Source organism: Pelodiscus sinensis, chromosome 7 (genome assembly GCF_049634645.1).
Source record: "Pelodiscus sinensis isolate JC-2024 chromosome 7, ASM4963464v1, whole genome shotgun sequence".
NCBI lineage: Eukaryota > Metazoa > Chordata > Testudines > Trionychidae > Pelodiscus > Pelodiscus sinensis.
The window spans coordinates 22,957,501-22,982,635 of NC_134717.1; the positions used below are offsets into that span (position 1 = coordinate 22,957,501).

Consider the following 25,135-nt stretch of genomic DNA (forward strand, 5'->3'; position numbering starts at 1 on the left):
GGAATAAAAACTAGATTAAAATGTTCGTGCCCAATACCAGAAGATTATCAGGACATTTTACCTCTTTAAATCCTAATTTATGTTGGAATCAAGCTAAAGTTTATATGTTTTTAGTGATTATTTGGTATGGTAGATTTTCTTCAATTTAGAAAAAAATTTGTGATCAGGTATCTGTGTTAGCAATGAGAAAAATATTCAAGCATGTGTTTATTTATTTATTTAAAACACAGAACAGGTATATTTATAACAAAGACATGCAATAATGAACTGTGTAGTTTGACCTAGTATAGTAATACTTAATCACTAACATTAATATAATACAAATCATGCTACATACCGAGTGTCGAGAGTGGACTTCTATATGAAAACACTTCAAAATATAGTTGCCAGCAATACATGTATAATTTGTGTTACTTTGGGATACTTTTCTTAGACACTGAAAGGCAGTCATTAACACTAATATACAAATCTCTTGATTACACTACTAAAATATATTCAAATTAATTATGTTAAATACGTGGGTCTTGATGATGTGCAATTCCAGATATATGAAATAATACCTGTTAATGTTATCAATGTATCACATAGATTTATATATGACATTAATCACATGAACAGCATGAAAGCAAATTCATAAATCATTCTGAGGAATAGTATTTTGATTTGTGCAGTACTTACCACCTGTGAGGCCAGATGATGTGCAAAGGTCTTTGCTGACAGTCCGGTCCACTCAGGAGATTACAAGGGTTAAAAGTCATATGTTGCTTATCTTCTTCTTGACAAGGTTCTTCTTGATTTGTACTTTCTGATGCTTTAGACTTATTCACTTTCTCTAGTGATATTAATGGGTGTTGTGGTCGGTCTTGTTGTGTGGTACAAAGTCCAGATTGTGCTTCATAAAGTCCAGATTCAGGACCTGAGTTGCTGTTTTCCATTAAACTCCCAGGGGCTCTATACTTCTGTTGGAAAGGCAGACTCCTAAGTAGATAAGTATCTCCATTTCTTTTAACATCGGTTATCTTCTCCAAATGGGCCAGTTTATGCTCCGGCATGAATCTATTATATATAAAAAAAGAAAATTCCTATACTGTTTTTACAATGTATACAGATAATTTCAGTTGACACTTTTTAATTAATTAGTTACAAATGAAAAGAGAGGATGGTCAGCATTTTTGATCCTGGGAATAACTGCACAGGGATTTAGTAAGTGTGACATTTTTCATATGTTAGCAAATATAATGCTTGTGAAAGGTGGCAGACCCACAGGTCTAGAACCTGAATGCTTCTATTAAGCCAGAGTACAACTATAGCACAGACATTGACAACAGGATCCCACACAACTTGCAGATCATTTTCTTCCAATCTGAAATGGAAGAAAAGTTTTAAAGAAGTAAGAAGGCAGTTCTGTCTCCATAGCCATTAACTGTTTGGTCTTTTGCAGATGCTACAGTAACATTGCTAATGAGAGCCAAATCCTTTGGTTGATTTACTATCATGTGAATACCTGCCTCTTTCAACAGTAAGTCGACAGAATGCGGCAGTTTTGTCGACGGCAGTAACTTCTTTCTACGAAGAATAACGCCTTTTTTCGACAGAGTTATGTTGAAAAAAGGCGCTATTGCATCCATACTGTGCTTTTTCAAAAGAGACTGTCTAGACTCCGTCAAAAAAGTGGCTTGCTTTGTTGACAGAACTGGCTATAGTCTAGACGTGCTTTGTCAACAGAGGCTTTGTCGACAGTATCTGTCGACAAAGCCTATGTCAACAAAAGCCTGTAGTCTAGACATACCCACAGAGACTAGACTGAGACCAGGAAATCATTTCTTATAGGTCAAAGAGCAGCTGCCTACGCCAGCTTTCATTCACTAATAACCTGGGCTACATTTGAACCTGTGGCATGAAAGTGAAAGCCATTACCCATCATCTGAGCCAAATGTTAAATGTATGATCAGAAAATATTTAACAAATAAGTTAAAAAAATTGGATTCAGTTGTGCTTTTGGTGTATAACATAAGGTAGGCTGAAATATGCTTAATATTTTACCTGACTGACATCTAAAATAACAGGTCTTTCTTACCACTACGGAAGGTACAGATATCTATTCCCATGCATGTAAAATGAGTGGGGCCTAGCAACAAGATACCTATTGAGTTAGAAAATTATGTTTGGAACACTGCATATTAGTAAACAATGTATACCCCTCCATCTGCAATGTTTATGCTGACTCTCTGTAGCAGCACTAGACAAAGGCCAGGTTTGCCTACTGCCCTATAAACCTGGCACTCAGAAGCACAGAACCTATCTAAAGCACACGCTATAAGATCCACTCTCAACCTGGAGGCATCTGACCTGGCTCTCCCTATTAGGCAGCGGGTCAGAGTAATCACCATGTTTTCATTTAAAGTTAAGAAAACTGAAGTAGAGAGATTAAGTGATTTTTCCAAGGTCACAAAGTCAGTCTCACAATTCAGGACTTCCTCACTTCTAGTCATACGTTCAAACTAGACCTCTAGTTGCCTGCTGAAAGCCTCTTAACAACAGGCTACATTTTAATAGAGTTATATGCAGGAAGTAGTGCTCACTTAGTACTATTTTAAGTGTGACATTTTATGCTGTGTAATTTTGATATTTGTTTTTTAAGTAGTTGTGAATTATGGGCCATCATCAGCAAATGCAGAGAGGGAAAAACCACTTCATTCAATCAGTTTGTCTCTTTTAAGACCATTATCAAACTGACTGCACAGCTCTGTCATTGGGTCCGGCAAAGTCTTCTCTTTCATAAATATATATCTGTATCTTAAGGTTAGTTACTTAAACATTATTTGTTTCTGTGGCCTTCTTTGGAAACACATTTCATGTGGTTAGTACTATTTAAGATAAATATGTCTGAATTCCAAGTTTCCTTTAATTCATAAATGTTTAGATTGTTTAGCCTGGTTATTGAACTGTTTTACCAGAAAAAAAATGTTCAATTTTACCATCTCCTTCCACAATTCTTCATACTTTTACTCAATCACACTGAAACCTTCATTTCTGAATTGAGAATAAACTACTTTTTAAATCTTTTGTCAAAACAAATATTCTTAAACCCTCAACTCATCCATGTTACCTTACAATGCAGTCTCTATAAAGGCAAATAAATTACCCTGAAATTATACTAAAATTCTACCCACACTGCTCTCACACTTGACTAATTCCTTTGAGGATTTGTCTGAAATAACCCATAATTTGTTTTCATCATCAGTACGCTGCATAACTACTCTTTTTAATCTGTACTCTATTTTGTGTTGTTACTCTCCAAACATATAAAACAGCTACTTATCTTCATATCTGTTGTTCTATGACATGTGTTGCTCATGTCCATTCCACTTAGGTGTGCATGTGCCGTGTGCACAGATTGTCGGAGATTTTTCCCTCAACGATACCCATCAGGCCAGCAGGGGAGCCCCCTAGAGTGGCTCTGCCATAGCAGTGCACATATAACCCTTCTGGCCCTCGACCCCCTCAGTTCCTTCTTGCCGGAATCCTCCAATACAGGGGAGGTGGGTGGGATGTGGAATGGACATAAGCAACACATCTCAAAGAACAACAGTAAGGTAAATACTTCTTTGGGAGCTTACTCATGTCCATTCCACTTAGGTAACTCCAAAACCAAACCCTAGGAGGCAGGGTTGGAGCCTATAGAGAGACAGACTGCAACACAGCCCTCCTCACTGCCACATTCTCCCTGGTCTGCTGTGCTATGGCATAGTGACTCGCAAATATGTGCACAGACAACCATTTGGCCACCCTACAGATCTTCACAATGGACACCTGAGCAATGAAGGTGGTGGAAGATGCTTGAGCCCTGGTTGAATGGGCTGTGATAGGTGGGGCTGGAATCTACACCAGCTCAGAACACACCTTACTACAGAAGGTGATCCAAGATGAAATAGGATGAAGGGTCTGCCAGCGTCAGCTCATCATGTCTGCTATGGACACAAACAGTTGTGGGGACTTACAGAAGGGTTTAGTCTTTTCTAAATAAAAACCTAAAGCACGCCTAACATCTAAAGAGTGTAGAGCCTGTTCTGTTCTAGAACCATGAGGTTTCGGGTAAAAAACAGGTAGAAAAATGTCCTGATTAACATGAAAGTGTGATGCCACCCTGAGCAGGAAGGTGGGGTGGGGGCCAAAGCCTGACCTTATCCTTAAAAAAGACTGTGTACAAAGGCACCATGGTTAGGGCTCGCAGTTCCAACACTCTCCGGGCAGAGGTAATAGATACAAGAAAGGACACTTTCCAGGACAGGTACAGAAGGGAGCACATCACCAACGGCTCAAAAGGGGGGCCCATGAGCTTCGAGAGGACCAGATTCAGGTCCCATGGGAGCAAGGGCTCAACCACATGGGAGTAAACCCTATCCAATACCTTAAGGAAATGGTGGACTATAGGGTCCATTTTACCTACCCTGCAACCCTGAATGTAAGGCCAAGATGGCTACCAGGTGCACCTGTACTGAAGGCGCCAAACCGTGGAGTCTGAGATCCAGGAGATAATCCAAAATAACCAGCACAGGGCCTCTATAGGGGAGAACTCCTTACCCCAGAAAAGAAAGTGCTTCACCTTTGCCAGGTAAGAAGCTCTTCTGGAAAATGTACAGGTCCCCAAGAGAACTGCCTGGACTCGTTCCGAGCACTGCCTCTCGGTGGCTGTCAACCACAGAGTTTTCATGCCAAGAGGTGCAGGGAGCGGAGGTGCATTTCCTGAAGCCTGCTGAACTCCTGAGAGATCAGATCTGGGTATAGGAGGAGGGCCAAGGGCTGCTCTACTGAGAGCTCGAGGAGGGCTGGAATCCAGTGCTAGCAAGGCCATGCTGGGGCTATCAGAATCACAGAGGCTTGAAACTTCCTGACCCTGAGAATCACTGTGTGGAGCAGAGAAAAGGGTGGAAAGTATACAGAAGGCCTTAGGGCCAAAAAATCATCAGGGTGTCCCCCAGAGACCCCGGGCAGTGGTTGAATAGGGAGCAAAAGCAGGGGCACTTTTTGTTGCTGTGGGTCACAAACAGATCCAAGTAGAGAAAGAAAGTTACTCGCCTTGTGCAGTAACGATGGTTCTTCGAGATATGTCCCTGTGGGTGCTCCACTCTGGGTGCTGGTGTGTCCTCGTGCCAGCAACCAGAGACTTTTCTAGCCATTTCTGCCACGCCGCGCAGGCGCCGTGGTGCCCTCTAGTGTCATTGGAATTGTGTAAGTGTAAGTTCGGTGTATGGAGGGTTAGCCATCAAGGCGCAAGCTCACTCACCCTCCTGCTAGAGGTAATGGCGATGAGGAAGGCTACTTTCATAGACAAATGAGACTAGGAGCAAGTGGCTATTGGTTTGAATGACAGTTTCATCAGGCTCTTTAGAACGTGGTTCAAGTCCCAAACGGGGACTGGTGGACAGACAGGAGGAAAGGTATTCTGCAGACCCTTAAAGAAGCGCTTGGTCAGTGGGTCAGCGAGAAAGGAAGCGCCTTGCGTAGAATAGTGAAAAGCCGCTATGGTGGTGGCATGGACCTTGATACTGCTAAGTGCTAGGCCAGACTGTTTCAGGGATAGTAAATAGTCCAGTAAGGTATGTACAGGAGCGAGGTGTGGTGGGCTTGCGTGGGTTTGAGCATACCAGTGGGAAAAACAAGTCCACCCTTACAGGTAGGTTTTCCTAGTGGAACATCTTCTACTATTAATTAGAATGTCTTTCACTTGCTCTGAGCAGGCAGTCTCAGCATCCTGGAGCCACGAAGGAGCCAGGCATGGAGATGGAGCTTGAGAACGTTTGGATGAAGGGTCTGACCGTGGTTCTGCGAGAGGAAGTTGTGGTGGCAAGGAAAGGGATACGGGTCCGTCACCGTCATCTTGAGGAGGTAAGGATACCACGTTTGTCTGGGCCACGCAGGTGCCACTAGAATGACTAGCGCCTGGTCTGTTCTGATCTTGTTGAAGACTTTGTGTAGAAGCGGGAAGGGGGGAAAGGCATACAGGAGGGAGGCATCCCATGTGATGGAAAAGGCATCTTCGAGGGAACTTTTCCACAGGGCTCCTCTGGAGCAGTAGAGGTGGCATTTTCGGTTGTTCTTTGTGGCGAAGAGGTCCACTTCCAGTTGGCCCCAGTGACGGAAGAGCGGAGTGAGGGAGCGTCTGTCAATCTCCCATTTGTGCTGGTCCATGAACGTACGGCTTAGAGCATCTGCTGTGATGTTGAGTATCCCAGGAAGGTAAACAGCCGAAGGGGTGACCCCGTGTGATAGGTACTAGTTCCACAGCTTGGTAGCTTCCGAACACAGGGAAAGGGATCAAGCACCACCCTGACGGTTGATGTAGTACATGCAGGTGGTATTGTCCATCATGATGGTGATGGTCTTGTGAGCTATGTACTGAGCAAAATATTGGCATGCATATCTGACCGCCTGTAACTCGAGGAGGTTGATATGGAACGTTTGCTCCATAAATGACCATTTGCCTTGGGCTGTGATGTGTCCCAAGTGATCTCTCCATCCCATGAGTGAGGCATCTGTTATAAGTGTGAGAGTGGAAGGTGGGCGTTGGAAAGGAACGCCGTGTAGCAAGTTTTGAGGAATTGTCCACCAGAGCAGGGAGTTGATGATGGATGGTGGAATGGCGACAGACTTGGAGAGTTGGTCTCTGGAGGATCTGTAAACCGTCGCAAGCCAGGACTGGAGAGGTCTCATGTGGAGTCTGGCCAAACTGATGACATAGGTCGTGGAAGCCATGTGTCCGAGGATTTTGAGGCAGTGGCGGACCATGACAGTCGGTACCGCTTGTGCTGCTTGGATAAGGTCACATATCATCGTGAACCTGTGTTCGGGAAGAGTAGCTCTTGCTGCGACTGTGTCGAGGATGGCGCCTATGAATTCCAGCCTCTGCCTTGGGCGTAGAGTGGATTTTGCGAAATTTACATGAAACCTGAGGTTGAGTAGAAGGGCTATTGTGGTATCTGTCATGGTCTTCATCTCGTCGAAGGATGCAACTTTTATGAGGCAATCGTCCAAATACGGGAATATTATGATGCCTTGGCATCGAAGAGAGGCCATTACAACCACCAGGGTTTTGGAGAACACCCTGGGGGCCATGGACTGTTCAAATGGGAGCACCCTGTATTGGTAGTGTTGGGTGCCCACTGTAAAGCGTAAGAAGCGTCTGTGAGCAGGATGAATTGTAATGTGGAAATAGGCATCTTGAAGGTCGAGAGCCGAAAACCAATCATGTTGATCGAGCGCGGGAATGACAGTTGATAGGGTGACCATCTTGAAACGGTGGTATGCGATGTATTTGTTGAGGCGCCTGAGGTCTAAGATGGGTCGCCAGCCTCCTGTCTTCTTCTGGGTTAGGAAGTAGGTTGAGCAGAAACCCCGGCCCCGAAATTGTGTTGGTACGTGTTTTACTGTGCCCAGTTGAAGAAGATGTGAAACCTCTTGTAGGAGGACGGTTTCGAGAGAGGGGTCCCTGAGAAGGGACGGGGTAGGAGGGTGGGTAGGGTGAAGAGAGGTAAAGGGGATGATGTAACCAGATTGAATCAGACCCATTTGTCTGAAGTGATGAGGGACCATTGGTGGAAAAAGGCCCGGAGGAGATGGTGGAACTGAAGAGTACCAGTTGGGAATGTCAGTGGATTGGCTTCCTGGCTCTCGACATGATCTTCAAACCTGCTGCTTGCTCGATGGTGGATGGGGTGCAACGTGTTGTTGTTGTTGTCGCTGTGGTCTACGACGTTGAGATCTGTTTGTGGAAATCGTACTTGGGTTGTTGACGGAACGGCTCTCTCGGGCGTTGGTGAGGCTGGTACCTAGTTCTCTTGAATGGAGGAGTGTACATTCCGAGGGTCCTAAGAGTAGTACGAGAGTCCTTCATAGAATGCAACACCTCGTTGGTCTTAGCTGCAATGAGGTTGGTTCGATCAAAGGGTAAGTCCTCAAACTTTTGTTGAAGATCCCTACGTACCCCAGATGCTTGTAGCAAGGAAATTTGGCAGAGCACTATCGCCGAGGCCGTAATTCAAGCTGCGGTGTCTGCCACGTCCATAGCGGACTGCAAAGCTGTGCGGGAAATAGTGTGGCCCTCCTGCATAATATTGAGCAGGGCTGACTGTTTATGCTCCGGGAGGTGCTGGAAGAGATCCTGGAGCTTGGAATAATTGGCGTGGTCATAGTCCGCAAGCATGGCAGTATAGTTCGCAGTCCTGAGGAGCAATGTGGATGAAGAGTAAACCTTTCGGCCCATAATGTCCACCTTTTTGTGATCCCTGTCTTGTGGGGTTGTTCTTAGATGAGGTTGTTTACCTTTGTGCCGTACCGAATCAACTACTAGGGAGTTCGGAGGTGGATGGGTAAAAAGGAAGTCCATATTTTTTGGAGCGATAAAGTATTTACGGTCTGCTCTCTTATTTGTTGGCGTGATGGATGCTGGGGTCTGCCAGATATTGTCGGATGGATCCATAATAGCCTCATCCATGGGGATAGCAATTCTGGAGGCAGTTGGCGGCTGAAGCATACGAAGAAGGTGATATTGTTTGACTTGCACCTCTTGGAGATCTCTTTCCTGAGCTATAGCAACTCTTTTAAACAATTCCTGAAATTTTTTCGTGTCGTCTCCCGACGGTGGGGTTTCTGTGGTGACCACTTCATCTGGGGAGGAGGAGGAATTGTGTAAAGGAGGTCTGGTCTCACCCTCAGTGGCAGATACGGTGGCAGGAGGCGAGGGAGAAGATGGCCTGGAATTAGTAGAAGAGGGTTGATGGTGACTCTTCTTTGGATGTGACTCCCAGGGTTGCCATTGAGTGGCATATGGCAGGGGTGGGTAAGCATAGTGCTGTGCATACCATGGATACGGAGGGGGAGGGTATGTATATTGAACTGTAGCCGGCTGCCAGGATGGAGGTCTATGTGCCGGGCCAGAGTGTTACAATGAGAACCTGCTCCTTGGTTCAGTGCCGATGTCACTGACTGAACGAGAAGCAGCCAAGGGGACGGAGGTGCCGAGGAGGTGTGGCTCCGCACCGGGGATCGGTACCGCTCACGCCTCTGAGATGGTCCGGGGTGATACAGTTTCGGTGGTAACGGTGTCGGTAGCGAGGGGGTTGGCAGTGCCGAGGTTTGTTCCGGCAACGGAGCACTAGAAGGTGGATTATCAGTACGGGCCTTTTTCAGTGCCGAGCACGGTGCCGTTTTGGCATGCTTCGGTGCTGAGCGCTTTCTCGATGGCACAGTCGGTGCCGAGGATGGCTTAGGTGCCATAGCAGTAGGTGCCGCTGATTTTTGCCTTGGCTTTGAAAGAGCTCTTTTGTGCGGTGCCTGCGTCTTAGGCTGCGATGCGCCGGAGGTTCCCGACCTATCCTCAGTGCTAACTCGTAATGCTAGTGGTGCCGAGGATAGGGATGGAGTTGGAGAGAGACCGGTTTTTGATGTCGTGGAAGAAGAGTGGGTAGAGGGTTGATTTTTCTCCATACCCTTAGTTAGTTGAGGTGATCTAGAAAGCGTAGGTGAGTCCTCTGAGGAGGGATGGAGGGACTCCTCGTATAAGAGAGTCCTTAGTCTATTGGCTCAGTCTCGGCGCGCCCTCGCTGTTAATTTGGAGCAGTGCAGGCACTTTTGAGTCAGGCGCGCCTCCCCAAGGAACTTAATACAAGTGGAGTGTCCATCGGAAGTAGGTATGGTATCCCGACATGACTCGCAGCATTTGAAGCCCAGCGAGCTGGGCATGAGGAGTTGGGGAAAAGCGGCAATTCGCAACGAGATTTTTTTTTTAAAAATAACTAGAGAGGGGAGGTGAATAGGGCTAAAGAACTTGGATGATGAGGTAACTAAGGGAATAAAACGAGGTATTTAACTATTTTTAGAGAAAAGTAAGGAGAACAGAGGGCTCGTCTGCTGCCGAGGACGGTAGAGAAGGAACTGAGGAGCTGTGCGCGCAGGCGCCCTTCAATTCCAACGACACTAGAGGGTGCCATGGCATCTGCGCGGTGTGGCAGAAACGGCTAGAAAAGTCTCCAGTCGCTGGCGCGAGGATGCACCAGCACCCAGAGTGGAGCACTCACTCGAAGGAGAAGCCTCACTTGCAGAAAATGGACAGAGCTACATATACCCTGAGGGACCACTCGTGTCCCTTGAAGGACCTGCTGTGGATATCTGCCAACGCATTCTGCATTCTGGGGAGGTAAGCAGCCACTGGCTGAATATCGTGAGCTAAACAGAACTCCCACAGGAGAAGGGCTTCCCTGCACAGGGAATAGTAATGAGTATCACCCTGTCTGTTTATATAAACATCACTGCTATGTTGTCCGTCAAGATCAAAATGTACCTGTTTCAAAGCTGTGGAAAGAAAACACTGCATGTGAGGTGGATAGCCCTCAACTCCCTGATGATGACGTGGAGGGAGAGGTCCACAGGGCATACCTTGCATCCGTAGCTTCCCAAGATGGGCTCCCCAACCCATATCAGAAAGCGTCTATTACGAGCTGGATAGATGGGGAAGGGCTGTGGTATGGCATCTGTTTGCAGACCACCTCCTTGCACAGCCACCAGTCGAGGAACTTGAATATGCCCGCAAGCATAGTTACCACCATGTCCATATGCTGGAGTGCTGGGGTGTGGACTCATGCCAACCAGAGCTGGAATTGTCATAAGCTGAGTCTGGCATGACGCACCACATAAGTGCAGGCCTCCATAAATCCTAACAGCTTTATGCAACACTGGGCCATCATGGTGGGGAACAACTGGAGCCTCAGGATGGTCTCCTTTATTGCCCTGAAGCATGTCACAGGCAAAAAAACTTTGGCCCTCATTGTGTCCAAACAGGACTTCACGAATTCTATCCTTTCAGTGGGGGTCAAGGTTTACTTGGCCTTATTTAGGATAAGGCCCAATCTGAGAAAGGTCTCCTTGATGAGGGGTATGTGTTTCTAAACCTGAGAAAGGGAGGAACCCTTTATAAGCCAGTCATGCAGATACGGGTAGGCCTGGACTCTGCACTTCCTCAGGAATGCGGTCACCACCGCCACATATTTTGTGAACATCCTGACGGCCGCAGAAAGACCAAACAGGAGGGCCATAAACTAATAATGACTGTGACCCACCGTGAAGCAGAGGACTCACCTGTGCAGGGCGCAATCAAAATGTGGAAGTAAGTGTCTTTGAGATCAAGGGCAGCGTACCAGTCTCCTGTGGCTACGGAAGGGCTGATGGAGGCCAATGTTACCATCTTGAACTTTGACTTTACTATAAAAGTGTTGAGGCACCTCAAGTCCAGGATAGGGTGAAAGCCGCCCTTGGCCTTTGGGATCAGGAAATACCGGGAGTAGAAGCCCCTCCACCTGAGGTCCTGAGGAACTTCCTCCACAGCCCTCAAATCAGGAAGTTGTTGCATTTCTAATCTTAGTAAGTGCTCATGAGAGGGCAACCTGAAGAGAGATGGGGGGGACGGGAGCAGAATGGAATAAAATATTAATTTTTCACTGTGCCCAGGACCCATTGGTCAGTTGTTGTATGCAACCAGGCACAATGGAAAGGAGAATGACAGTTGGTAAAAGACCACTGGTGTGAGACTGGTGCACTGTACCTATTTGCAGCTTCACAGATTTGGCCTGGGGCTTGTTCAAGGGGCCCGCCCCCTGGTCGAACAAGGAGCGGGACAGCCGTTTGCCATTCCTATTATTATTATTATGGCCTCTGCACCTAGAGAAGTCTGACCTATTCCCTTGTTGGAAAGGGTGGGATGGGGCCACAAGGAGGGAGCGCATCTGTGGGACAGAGGTGTGGATGTTGAGGATCATCCTGGAGTCTTTTATCCCATGGAGGCTGGTGTCAGTCTGCTCCAAAAACAGGCAGGTGGGAGAACAGGTGCTCATGCCCTGCCTGGGGAACAATTTGCAGCTGCTCTTTCCTCTTGTCCATGGGCGCTATGGACGGTAGTGTTTGCCAGAAAGCGTAGGTAATCTTGGTCACTGTTTTGTTCAGGGGCAAGGCCACCTGAGATGGGGCCTCTGAGTTAAGGATATCCACCATTGGGTTGAAGTAATCTGAAGCCCGCTCAAGCTGCACCCCCAGACTCTGTGCCAATCTCCTGAGGAGTTTCTGGTGGGCTTGGGAATCTGTTGCTGGCATCAACGGAGAGGCCAGCCCCCGGACTTCATCTGAGGATGATGATGAGTAATCATGTATCATCAAGTCCTCATGCTTCTGCAGCCACTCTGAGACCAGGGAGCAAGCCAGTTGGCTCAAGGGACCCTGATCCCCAGCTCCCTCCAACGAAGGCCTGGGGGATTTACCCCGGATTGCTGAGGCCAGATCTTGTGCCAGAAACCTGGGTAACAGTGTGGCTGAGGGTGGGACCCGGGGCTTTGAACACAAAGAATCCATAATAGAAGGGACAGTCCCCAGGCCTGATGATAAGCCCACAGGTACAGAAAGGGCATTGGCCTGGCTGCTGCCATTGTGGGGGCCAGGACTGGTGGAAAGACTGGCCTGAGAAGTTGCGGTATCGTTCATGGTGCCTAGAGAGGGAACGGCGCTGGGACCCAAGTGTCGCCTTGAGTGGGATCATCACTGGGACCGTACCAACTCCATGTTGGAGTCCGTGGACCAGTCAGACTTGGACCAAGACAGGGCCGAGGAAGGGCCTGAGGAACCATGCCATGCCACATGCCAAACCATTTCTGTTGGCTTGCCTGGGTGCTGGACCAGCAGTGGGAGCATCAGTTGTTCTGGTGCTGTAGGCTGCACCACTAGGATAAGGGCCCTGGAGGCTGAGGTCTGTTGCGAGAGTGTGGTTGATGGCACCACGGGGGCTGCCGGTGCCTGCACCAGTGTTGATATAAGCACCGGGGTGTGCAGTGCTGCACATGTTGCCGAGCTCAAGGACACAGAGGGGCCCAGAGCTGTCAAAGGTGCCGTTCTTGATGAGCACCTGCTAGGGTCCAGTGCTGTTGATGCAGTATGGGCTTTGGGGCCAATCCCAGTGCCCTAGTGGTGGCAAGGGCGGGCTTATGATCAACTCTATCAACTCCCGTGATGCTCAAAAGTGTCTGGCACAGAGGGCCTATCGATAAGCACTGGTTCCTCCTCTGCACTACATCCCTTGGTCATGCTCGACTGACCATGCTTGGGCCCAGGAACAGCAGACTTTGAAGCCGGTGTGGGCACATCAGGGTACCCAGACTGGGGGCGTGGTGCGGGCACATATCAGGGTGGTGATCTGCCCCTCTCTGGCCACTTCTTCTTACATGGCACCCATGATTGCAAGTGGTGCCAGACAGAAGGGTGCCATGACACTGATGAGGACCCTGGTGCCTCCTGCACTGAGGGTTGTGCGCTGCAGGTCTCAAGTGCCATGTCCACGGCCAGTGCCAGGCAAAGCGCTGACTACATTAGGAGTATTTTTAAGAGCAAATCTCTCTTGTGCTGAGTCTGGGGCTTAAAATTGTGACAGATCTTGAAGATGGCCAGGACGTAGGCCTCACCCGAGCACTTCAAGCATGAATCATGTGGGGCACCAAAGAGCATAGGCTTAGTACAGTCCATGAGCAAGCTCCAAGATAAGAGCTCCAACAACTATCACAGGAGGTAAGAAAGAACTGAGGTGGTGGAGGGTCAGTAGGGGTATATATGGGCTGCTATAGCGGCACCACTCCAGGGGGCTCTCCTGACAGGTACCGCTGAGGGAAAACTCTGACAATCTGTGCACACAACACATGCATTCAACGAAGTTGAATGGATATGAGCAAGCACTCAAAGAAGAATTGAAATTTGCCAACATTAAGCTGTACTTTCCATTACTGATACAGTCATTTAAATGAATGAATAAATTATTTTGAATCTAGTTACAGTGCTCCCCATTATTTGTTATAGTTATATTGTAGCTATAATCAGCAAATTCTAATATTCATACTCAGTATCATCATTCAAATCAAGTACACATATTATAAACAAGAGATGTTCTCAAACCAATCTCAGAGGTAAACTCTTTCCATCTAGTTGAAGTTGCCAATCTCAGCCAATCCTGTTTATCTCTTTCAAAAAGAGCTATTTCATTCTCATATCAGGACTGCTGATATTATTAACAGTAAACATTAATATATAAACTTACCCAATGTTTTTAGTAAATCAAAATTCACATGTACTTCCCAAGCATTTCATGAAGAAATATCTATATATAAAAGGAACACCACACCAATGACTAATCTCAAATTCTTACAACTATATTAGCTGTCTGTGAATGAATGTTCTTATCAAGGTATTATTTGCCTAAATTTCACACTAATCATGTGATGATAGACATACTCTAACACAAGATAACATTCCAGACCCAGCACAATCCAGTTTAAGATCAGGCCATGGAACTGAAACTGCTTTAGTGACACTGACAGATGATCTCCTGTAAAGGAGAGAGGGCAGGTAGACATGCTCATCCTCCTAGCCCTCTCTGCAGAACTGACCATGAGAGTCTATTGTCACACCTAAAAGAGGTGGCAGAGGTCCAGATACTTTGTCCATACTTTGTGCCAGGAATGCAATTTCCAGCCAGAGGAGACATACCTGTGCTTACTCTCCTCAGTCTAGCATGCTAAAAACAGAAGAATAGATAAGGTAGTATGAGCAGCAGGAGGGACTAGCTGCCCTGAGTACAATCCCAACCAAGATGCTAGGTATATACACAAATGACTGGCCCATCTCATCACTTATGACACCATGACTACATTTCTATGTTTTAGTGTGGTAGCTCCATTAGATATGTTTCCACAACCTAGATATTACACCTCCAACTCAAAATGTAGACATATGGGCTACATCTAGACTACATCCCTTTTTCGTAAAAGGGATGTAAATTAGACGTATCGCAATTGCTAATGAAGCGGGGATTTAAATTTCCTCCGCTTCATTAGCATAAAAATGGCTGCCGCTTTTTTTCGGCACGGAGCTTTGCCGGAAAAAAGCACCAGTCTAAATGCTGATCTTGCGGAAAATAAAGCCTTTTCCGAAAGATCCCTTATCCCTTATTTCAGAGAGGGATAAGGGATCTTTCGGAAAAGGCTTTATTTTCCGCAAGATGAGCATCTAGACTGGCGCTTTTTTCCGGCAAAGCTCCGTGCCGAAAAAAAGCGGCAGCCATTTTTATGCTAATGAAGCGGAGGAAATTTAAATCCCCGCTTCATTAGCAATTGCGATACATGTAATTTACATCCCTTTTACGAAAAAGGGATGTAGTCTAGACATAGCCATGCTGAAATGATTTGAATACTACCTAAAAAGTAGTGATTGGAAATTGCAATTCCACCAATAGACCAGTAGTTACACAAGGATCACCTCTCTAATTCCTTCCAATTTCTACATGAAACAATTATGTGAAATGGTTAGATGACATGAAATCAAGTGCCAGCAATGTGTAGCTGATACACAGCTGTAGCTATTTGTTATCACAGATGACTGCACTGCTCTCATGGATCAGCTCATGGATGAAATATAGCAGGCTGAAGATCAACTCAAGCAAGACTGAGATTGTGATGCTGGTGGAGAGAGGGAAATATTTGTAAAAGTTTGCAGTCACAACACAGTTTCCTTTGCCAGGAAATACAAACCCACAACTAGTCAATTCAGTCTGTAGAGTAGGGATACTCAGATTTCTCACTGATGCTAAATGACGGATAACTTCATTCCATCCTGGAGGATGAAGACCTGGCCTCAGTTATTCATGCCTTCATCACCTTTGTCTGGAATGAAGTACCTGGACACAAAGCCTTCAATACTTAGAAAACTCTAACTAGACTAGAATGCTGAAGTAAATTTCAGCAACACAGGCTACCATAAGCACATATAATTTTTCTTCTACTGTCTACCTTGGCTTATAATTGAATTTCTAATCAAGTTTAAGGTCTTGGACCTTATCTTTAAAAGGCTCAATAGCCTGGGCCCGGATAGCTAAAAGACCATTTAAAGCTTCGAGATGAAAACTGAAACTACTCTCTCTTCTGGCAAAATGGAACACTCTCCAATAAGAGAAAAGCTCCTCTGTGGGGTAGTATAGAACTTTCTCTGGCAGCAATCAGAGCATGGTGTGAACTTCCTCAAGAACTAAGGACCATCACAAACCTCACCATGTTCTGGTCCAAGTACAAGGCACATTTTTTAACTTCCCTTCTCTAACAAACATCTAACAATGTATGTGTGTACAAAACAACAACAAAAATAATCCTCCAAACTTCTACCAAAATAAGGCACTTCCTTGCATATACTTTTCCCTTTGGGGAGAGGCTGACAGAACAAACAGATGTGGAGTCATGTTGCATAATGCACTACTGGAAGGCATTCAGATACTGACAAGCACAGCAAAAGAATCTAGATAGAATAGAATAGATCTAGAATTGCCTGATACAGTTCTTTGTTTTAGAGGTGCCATAAAGGGGTACAAAAACTAGTGATGGTACTCCCCAAATAAGTATTATTTGTACCACTCCATAATCTTACCATTTTCCATGATCCAAAACACAGAAAGATTAAATCAATGGGACTTGTGGTTGCTTAGATCTTCTAAACAGCAGGTATCTAAATCTTAGGTCTAAAGTTTAAAAATGTTGATGATGGCTCTAATGTGTGTTTCATTTGAAATCCTCATTTACTTATGTTCCTTTACTTCAGAAATATAGAAATATTAATATTGAAGTAATACAAATGGCCACAAATTTCATATAATGTAAAATTATAAAAAATACTTTAATTATACAGTAACTATACAAGAATATTATAATTAATTAATCTTCCCAGTATCTTTATGATGGAAGTGTTATCACCATTTTATATGAAGAAAAAATGAGTGAAAGACATCTTTAGTGACCTGTACAGATCCTGGATCTCTCAGCTCCTAGCATCATGCCTCAACCATAAGACCATCCGTGTTCTTTTTTTATCATGTCACTCCTTTCTGACTTGCACTGTAGAAACAATTAATCAAAAGTCAAATGATCCCTATTTTAATTCTGTCTGAAACTGTAGTCGTAAATGGCTATGTCTAGACTGCAGGCTTCTTTCAGAAGCAGCTTTTCTGGAAGAGATCTTCCAGAACAACTTCTTTCGAAAGAGAGCTTCTACACAGCAGAAGCACAACGAAAAAGCAATGTGCTTTTTTGAAAGATCGTGTTCACATTCATTGGACACTATCTCACATTTAAGTTCTGATTGCTGTGGATGGAGAGGCCACCAGGGAATCTGTGATTTTTCCTGGAGGCATCCTTTCAGAAAAATATCCTCTTCCCTGTTCACACATGCCTTTTTCCAAAAGAAGTCTTTTGGAAAAAGGCTTCTTCTGTCAGAAACCCGCCCTGTGTTCTTTTTGTCGAAAGAACACAATTGCAGTATGCATGTAAGTGTAGTTTTTCTGAAAGAATGGCCGTTTTTCTGGAAAAACTGCAGTATAGCTTTCCCTCAACATTGAAGTGCAAAGCAATCTTAGGTCCTGTTTATAGTATTGTAAAAACCACAACAGGAAATTAAAAAAAAAAAGATTTTCCAAATGATGTTTACTTAGCAATGTGGCTATGGCATAATTTGGTTAAAATATTTTTGAAATAGTCTGAGAGGTGCAACTCTCCTCCTCCTCCTCTACCTTCCTAATATGTTATCTTTGCTCTCCAATCATACACTGCCCCAGCTTTGAAGATTTTTTTCTTTCCCAGTTTTCAGTCCTCATAAATCTCACCTGTCATTACAGATTTTTTTATATTAGATAAGACTTCACCAATTTCTCTTTGGAATAAACTATTTAATATCCTTTATGTAAGACATGTGTGCAATCAATTCTGTGGTATTTGCTCTTATTACACATTGAGTGTTCATCATTTTGACAATTTTTAAATGTTTTAGAACACCATTTCACTTAAAAAATTTTTCTTTTAAAAAAGGTTTACTTTATGGTTAACTTTGGAACAAGCTATCTGCATTAACTTCCTTTGTTTTGGCATAAAGTATTGTTGTGTGTTTTATTAACAACAGTGGACACATGATAAAAAACGTAGGCACAAACCATGAATAGTCATAACTGGAATGTATAGCACTCATAAAATAATTCATTTTTGGACTTTGTTTGAAAGATGTTTGCTGAAGACTAGTTTGGACATTTGAGCTTTACTACATATCATTATGTCTAAAAGATTGTACCTGGTTATAACATTTATAATTCCTGGAAGAACACATAGCCCATTGTAAATCATCTACAGTGTAAACTATGTTGTCAACATGATAGGAATGATGTAGTGGACATTATTTTTCCTGACCACTAACTAAAGTTTTGCATGATGTTTAAATAAATGCATTGAAATTAAAAAGGGAAAATCTCCTAAACTTAGTCTATTTGACCATGTAAACCAGAGAAAAATAGCAGTGGGTTAACAATGGAAACTCTTTATTATCCTTTGTAAAATATGATGCAGATAAAAAAATTGTCCAATGTCACACTAAGCTTAAAGAAGAGCCAGATGATGCCTTTTCTGCTGTCATTTACCATTCTTTTTCTCATCCTGTTCCCTGACAAAACTCAATGATTTTGTACTCAGCAGACCTAGTTCTAGTTATCCATTGTTGGTGCTCAACAATTCTAACAGTTTCTACTATGTCCAAATTACTTTCATTTTTTTTCAAAATCTTGATTATTTTTGCAATTCTCTGTGTCAAGGGTGCATTGCATGTCAGTAATCTTGGTGAAATGACATACAATTTCAGCTGAAGTCAGTTTTTGTCCATTAGAAATCACCAAACTTGCCAAGATTCCCCTTTAAATTCATGGGATATAGCATCAAAGATAGGGCAGGGTAAAACAGCGTAAAATAGCCAAGATGGGTAAGAGGATGCAGGATGAACAACAGATCCTGGGTTGTAAAAACAGGCCAGAAAAATACAAGACATTCCAACCCACTCCCACCCACACAACCCATTAGAGCTTACTTACATAATGAGACAAAAATAAGATACTTCAGAACAATTTTCCCATCCTTAATAAAAATCCTCATGAACAATTTATAGTTATAGGAGAGTTATTTCCTTCCATTATATACTTTCCCCACTGTCTTATATTTTTCATTACATCCTTCCCACTTCAATGCTGGCACTCAGAGCAGCAGTCTCTGCTAAATCTAACCGTCATTTGCTGCTGTTTCTATTTTACCTAAGATGTTGATGTGCTTAAGATCTCTTACAGGTACCCTCATTTTTTCACACCAGTTGGTTTCCACTTGCCAGTTTCACATGAGAGTTTGTGGATTGGCTTCTGGATTTTATGCAGCAAAAATCTGGTGCTTAATATAATATATAGAGAGATATACTTAACTCATAGAAATGGAAGGGACCTCAAGAGGTCATTGAATCCAGTCCCCTGCCCCCATGGAAGGACCAAGTACCATCCCTCACAAATTGGCCATAAATCCCTAGATGCCCCCTCTCAAGGACTGAACTCACAACCCTGGGTTTATAAGCAGGCCAATGCACAAACCACTGAGCTAGCCTTTCCCCCAAGTAGCCTTCTGATACTTGTGAGGGGTGATTTCAATGCTCAAGTAGAACATGACAACCAAGGTATAGAAAGAGCAATAGAGAAGCACAGGATGTGAATCATCATCCCAAATTGCAAGAGACTCACTGAATTGTGGTTGATGTCCAACTTAGTTCTTGTAAGTACCCCATTCTCTCAACACATATACAGAAATCAGATTGCCCACATCTGCATTAGCTCAAAATTCAGGGAATCTGTCCAAGATGTAAAAGCATCTGAACACCAGATATTAGCAGCAACCACAATCTTCACATTGCTAAACTGAAATTAAAATTGAGAAAGAACAACTTTAAACATAAACTGTACAGCCAATCAACAGTACAAAACTGAAAATGAATGAGTATTACAAAAAAATTCCAACCTGAGCTAAGAAGCAAAACTGAGGCATTGGCCAAGACAGAGAAAGGTGAGATGCTAACGGTACCTGAAAAGTGGTCAGCACTCAGATACAATGTAACTCAGGCTGAAGCAGTGACAGCTGAATATCAACATAGTGCAAGAATTGGATAAACCAAGAGACTTGGCACCTTATTAAGGAAAGAAATGTACTAAAAGGAAAACTCCTGAATGATAAGATGAATGAACCATTGAAAAAAGCAAAGGAGGAGAATAAGAACGCAGACAAAGCAGCAAAATAGCTATGTAAGGAAAGATAGATTGGGATATGCTGGACATCTAGCAGCGAAAGTTGCTGCTATGATTTTTACTGTTTACTAAGTGATGTGGAAATTTTAAAATAGAACATGGGCCAATAAAAAGCAAAGATGGAAAAATGTTTACAACTTAGGTAATACAGAAAAACAGATGAGAAGAGCATTTTAAATACATCCTCATCAATAGACCATCCCTACCTCAGTACCAAATTCTGATGCAACATGTGAACCTGATCAATTTCACATTAACATCAGTCCAATAGAGATGTCAGAATATAGGTTGTAAATTACAAAGCAGTGGGAAATGGTCAAATTACAGTAGACATGCCAAAAGTCTATCCTATTGAAACAGACGGAGCTGTTCAATTAAGTTTGGAAAAAAGAACCTCCTTCTAGCAGTGGAAACACTGAATCATTGTCAGAATATCTAACAAGGTCGAGACTACTGACAGTAACAACTGGAAAGGAGTTATGTTACTCTGTATTTTTAGGAAAGCATTCTGCATTGTGACACTACACAGAATGAAAGAGTCAGTAGAGGCAATGCATAGAGAAGAACAGTCTGGAGTCAGGCTCGGGAGATTTTGTGTAAATCAGATGTTCCCACTAAGTACCACTATTGAAGAATGTATAAAATTGCAAGCTCTCCTCTTCATCAGTTTAATTGATTTTCAAAAGGCACTTGACAGTCTTTCCAGATTTACATTATTCTTTAGTTCTGTGTGATCCCAACTAAAGTGATCAACATCATCAAGACCATCTACAGAGATGTAAAGGCCAGACAATAGAGTGGTCCAGTGTAGACACGGGCATGAAACAGGGCTGTGTTTTATCTCCACAGTTGGTTAGTAAGTAGATTGTGAACAAATATATTCACAACACAAGCACTGGTACAGCATGCGTAGATGGCAAACATCTAGAAAACATGGACTTTGCTCATGATATTGCACTACTGAGTGATACACCTGAAAAGTTACAAAGACAGACAAACTGCTAGAAATAACAGGCCAAGCAAGACTAAAATCAGGTATGCTTAAATAAACATCCTTGGCATCTAGACATCAAGTAATAATATTACATTAGAAGGCAAAAATATCAGGGAAGTTGAACAGTTTACCTACCTGACAGCACCATATTGGGTAAAGGCGGCCTTAAAAAGGAAGTGACATCATAGATAAGAAAGATCTTCATCACACTTACTGAACTTACCAACATATGCTCTGGGTAACTTCTGAAACAAACAAGTACATTTGGGTATTGATGTTTTGCCACTCCCTGACATCCTTTCCTTGGATTTAAGTCCAGTAGCACCATGATTTCCAGTGCCCCATTGCCTGAACATGCCACAGGCCAAAACCCTCTGCAGCTGCTGACATCACTGCCCTGATCCGTGCTGAATTGATACCTTGTAAGGAAGCTACCATCACTGTGGATTAGCAGCTGGTATAGCTGTGGGGAAATTTGTAATGAGCCTCTTATTACTTTTACAAGACACAAGAACTGCCTTGCACATTCCTTTAACATTTCATAAGCCCCCCTTTCCTTCTGGTCTATTTTTTGAGTACTTGAAGCAGAGGGACACTACTCCTACAGACAGTTGCACATTTGTTCCATTTAATGCTCACCGTACTTGTGCACAGCTGCCATAGGCATCAGCTAATTCATTCTCAAAGCACCAAAGGAAGCAACAACAAATGCTACCTTAAATACAGTGACCTCTCTCCCACAGTCCAACCCTCACTTAGAGCCTTTGATCATTCCAACAAAGTTTCCAGTATTGTCAAGCAACCTACCATCCCTTTGGTATTTCCTCCTCCTGGACCACCTTTGAAGAGTTTCCATACTATGAAATGCCTACCTATTCTAAGAAGACAGACCCTCTAGGTGGGCAGACACAGTGGAGGACTCATCCACAGTGGGTCAAGGGCACCTCATATTGTGACAGCTGGTGTGCAAATACGGGCCCTTCTTGTGCTCTAAATTCAGTGAACTCAGAAAGACTGGCCTTATAGGGTCTCAGTCTAACAGGCAACTGAGTCCTCAACTAGTCATATTGCTGTCATAAGCAAAAGTTCTAGAGTTGCTGAACTCAGCAGTTTTGTCGACGCTGGTAAACCTCATTTTACGAGGCATAACACCTTCTGTCGACAGAGTTCTGTCGACAGAAGGTGTTATTGCATGTAGGGTTGTGTCTAGACTACAGGGTTTTGTCGACAAAGCAAGCTGCTTTGTCGACAGAACTGAATGTAGTCTAGACGCTCTTTGTCGACAGAAGTTTTGTCGACAGTATCTGTCGACAAAACTTCTGTCGACAAAACCCTGTAGTCTAGACGTACCCATAGTGACAGAGATGCCCTGATAGGCAAAAAAGAAAATGCTTCTTGAACATTATTAGAGTTTGATTTAAGGATATTTACTTTGCATAGTTGTATATATACTGTAGTAGGAAGAGAGCCTGAGACATAAGATCGTGTTTCAGAGGCCTGGAATGAGGCAGAATCTGGCAACAAGTTGAATATGGCTGATACTGCAAAAATACAGATTCCCAAGATGTACTAGGAATAGACTACTCACACAAACATATCCCAATACCCAGGATGCTACAAAAACATTCTTCAGGGATAAAAGGAACACACTGACCCTCCTAAAAGATAAGGTGAGGATGACAGTATGTAATAGAAATGTTTTGATTGAATGAACATGCACAAGGTGATGGGTGAAAATTAGCCACATTGGGGGGCAGTAACTATGTCAGAACTGTTTGTATTAGGTTATAAAGATGCACCTCAGAGGGAATATCTTTTTCCAGACAAGGGGGGAATGGAGATATGTCCATTGTCATAAGCATACATGCTAGGATTGTCATCTAGAGTCTTCTAGGCGCTATCACCACGCTTTGATGACAATATACCTGGCCTGACGCCTTTGTACACTAATGGATCTTGTGGCCACTGGGTGGGCCACTTGGGGTCTGGTATACCAGCTGTCTGTGGAGAGCTGGGGCGGCACACAGGGAAAATACACACAAACCCAGCTGAACATCTAACAACATTTACTTTGTGAAGTAGACAATTTGAACTTCAACAGGTATGAAGCTTTATCTCTGTGAAGCTTAACATCTATTGTCATTATATAATTGTCTGACACCTCCCCCATAATGTCAACAAGAATGAAAATTTAAATGAATAAAACTGGAAAATATTATAAAACTCATAATTCTGCAAATCTGAAAAATTACTAATAATATGCTTTAAAATAAAGATTGATATTATCCATCAACATTATAAAAAAATTAAAAATCTAATTCTACCAGGCCTATTTATGAATATTGCAGAGAAATTTAAACCTTAAGGAGAGAGCAAATAAAATAGCCTGTCAATTTGGTTAATATTGTTATAGATGCCTGGTTATTATGATGTAACAATGGCTTAAAATTAACTAGACTCATACCCCACATAATAGACATTTCATAACATACTAAAAGTCATTTTGAGTGTCAATCTGAATGTCTGCCATTTTATCTGCTGGATTTTCTGGTCTTCTCAGTCTGTATAGTGTATATTTTCTTCACATTTATACTATGAAAATGCTGTGCCAATAAACCTATGCACATTTACTTATAATAGAAAATGTGCATTTTACATTCTTTCTTCATTGCATGTTGTCATGTTATATTGCATGTGTTTATTCACAACACCTCATTTACCCTAATGAAAAATCACTTATGGGAATCAGTTTCCTTTATTGGCACCCACAGTCAATCTGTGCACTATTTTATTAAAAGCAACAACAACAATAAAAGAATGGAAAGATAATGATGTCATTGTCAGATGAATAAAAAACACATTAGAAATACTGGCTGGAGAGCTGTTTTAGGTTAGATCAAATTATTAGGGGAGAAGTTCTGGACTATGTGTTATACACTGTTTTGAAGAGCTGTTCTCAATAAACAAGTATAACTTCTTAGAACAAACATAAGCTAGGAGAAAGACTGCAATTTTAAAAATTCAGATCTTCTGTGTCTTCATTAGGCTCACACATAAATTTTAAGTAGACTTAAATGTCCCGTGGACAAAATTATATTAAAAGATAGGAAAAACTGATACACATCAGTAACACTTATAGGTATACATGTAAATAGCAGGTCTCCATAATTTAGATTTTGGTCTTTGTGAAAAGCCTGACTAAATAAACTGTGTTCAGGGGAGTTTCAACAGGTTCCTATGTTCAGGGAGAGGTGAGGAAACAGAGAGAGAGAGTGTGAGAGCAAGAAAATCCCTGCCCCAAGCCTCATAATCGCAACAAATTCACTTCAAAGCGGCTGTGAAACCTCCTTCCCCCAAGTATCTGCTGTTGTTTATACGTAATATAAATTCTAGTTTAACAACATTTTTGTCTGGGAATCTCTTTAGTTGCTACAGCTTTTGGTGGTTTTTTTTATCATTATTACTAAGTAAGCTTTGATGTTTTGATGTATATTTTAATTTTTCAGATAATGATTGATTAATACCTCACAGAATTACAATGTGGTCTAAACCACTGCAGGAGCCCCTGCAGAGGTTATATGATTATAAAACCTGGAATCCTTGTGGGTCATAAGTTTTGTGAGGGATTGTACATCTACGACTACAACTACAGATATTGCAATGCCCTTCTCAGGCAGTGGGAAAGTCCACTGGCCCTCCCGTTTGTTTTGTTAAGAACCTTAGAAAAGCAGACTCCACAATTACTGTAACTGAATTTGAAATTACTACAACTATGAATGTAAGTACATGTATAACTGAGCAAATGCATTCACAAATACCAAACTTGCATGGAAATATTTTTAATGGCACCTTGCATGCTGTGGTAAGGGAAACAGCACACTGATAATAAAATCAATATTATGCTGGTCAAAATGGGGCAGATGGCA

The 25,135-nt window shown here is 43.1% G+C and overlaps 1 protein-coding gene across 8 annotated transcripts in view; it reads right to left on the bottom strand.

Annotated features, from left to right (window-relative positions):
• QTMAN (queuosine-tRNA mannosyltransferase) overlaps positions 1 to 25,135 on the bottom strand; it is a 349,427-nt gene that overhangs the window by 85,888 nt on the left and 238,404 nt on the right. For 7 of the 8 annotated variants that reach the window (XM_075933321.1, XM_075933319.1, XM_075933320.1 and 4 more), the window contains one exon: positions 679 to 1,056. The exons of the other annotated variant lie outside the window; for it this stretch is intronic. In XM_075933321.1, coding sequence (XP_075789436.1) covers positions 679 to 1,056 — 378 coding nt within the window. The remainder of the gene's footprint in view (positions 1 to 678; positions 1,057 to 25,135) is intronic. 8 annotated transcript variants of the gene reach the window in all.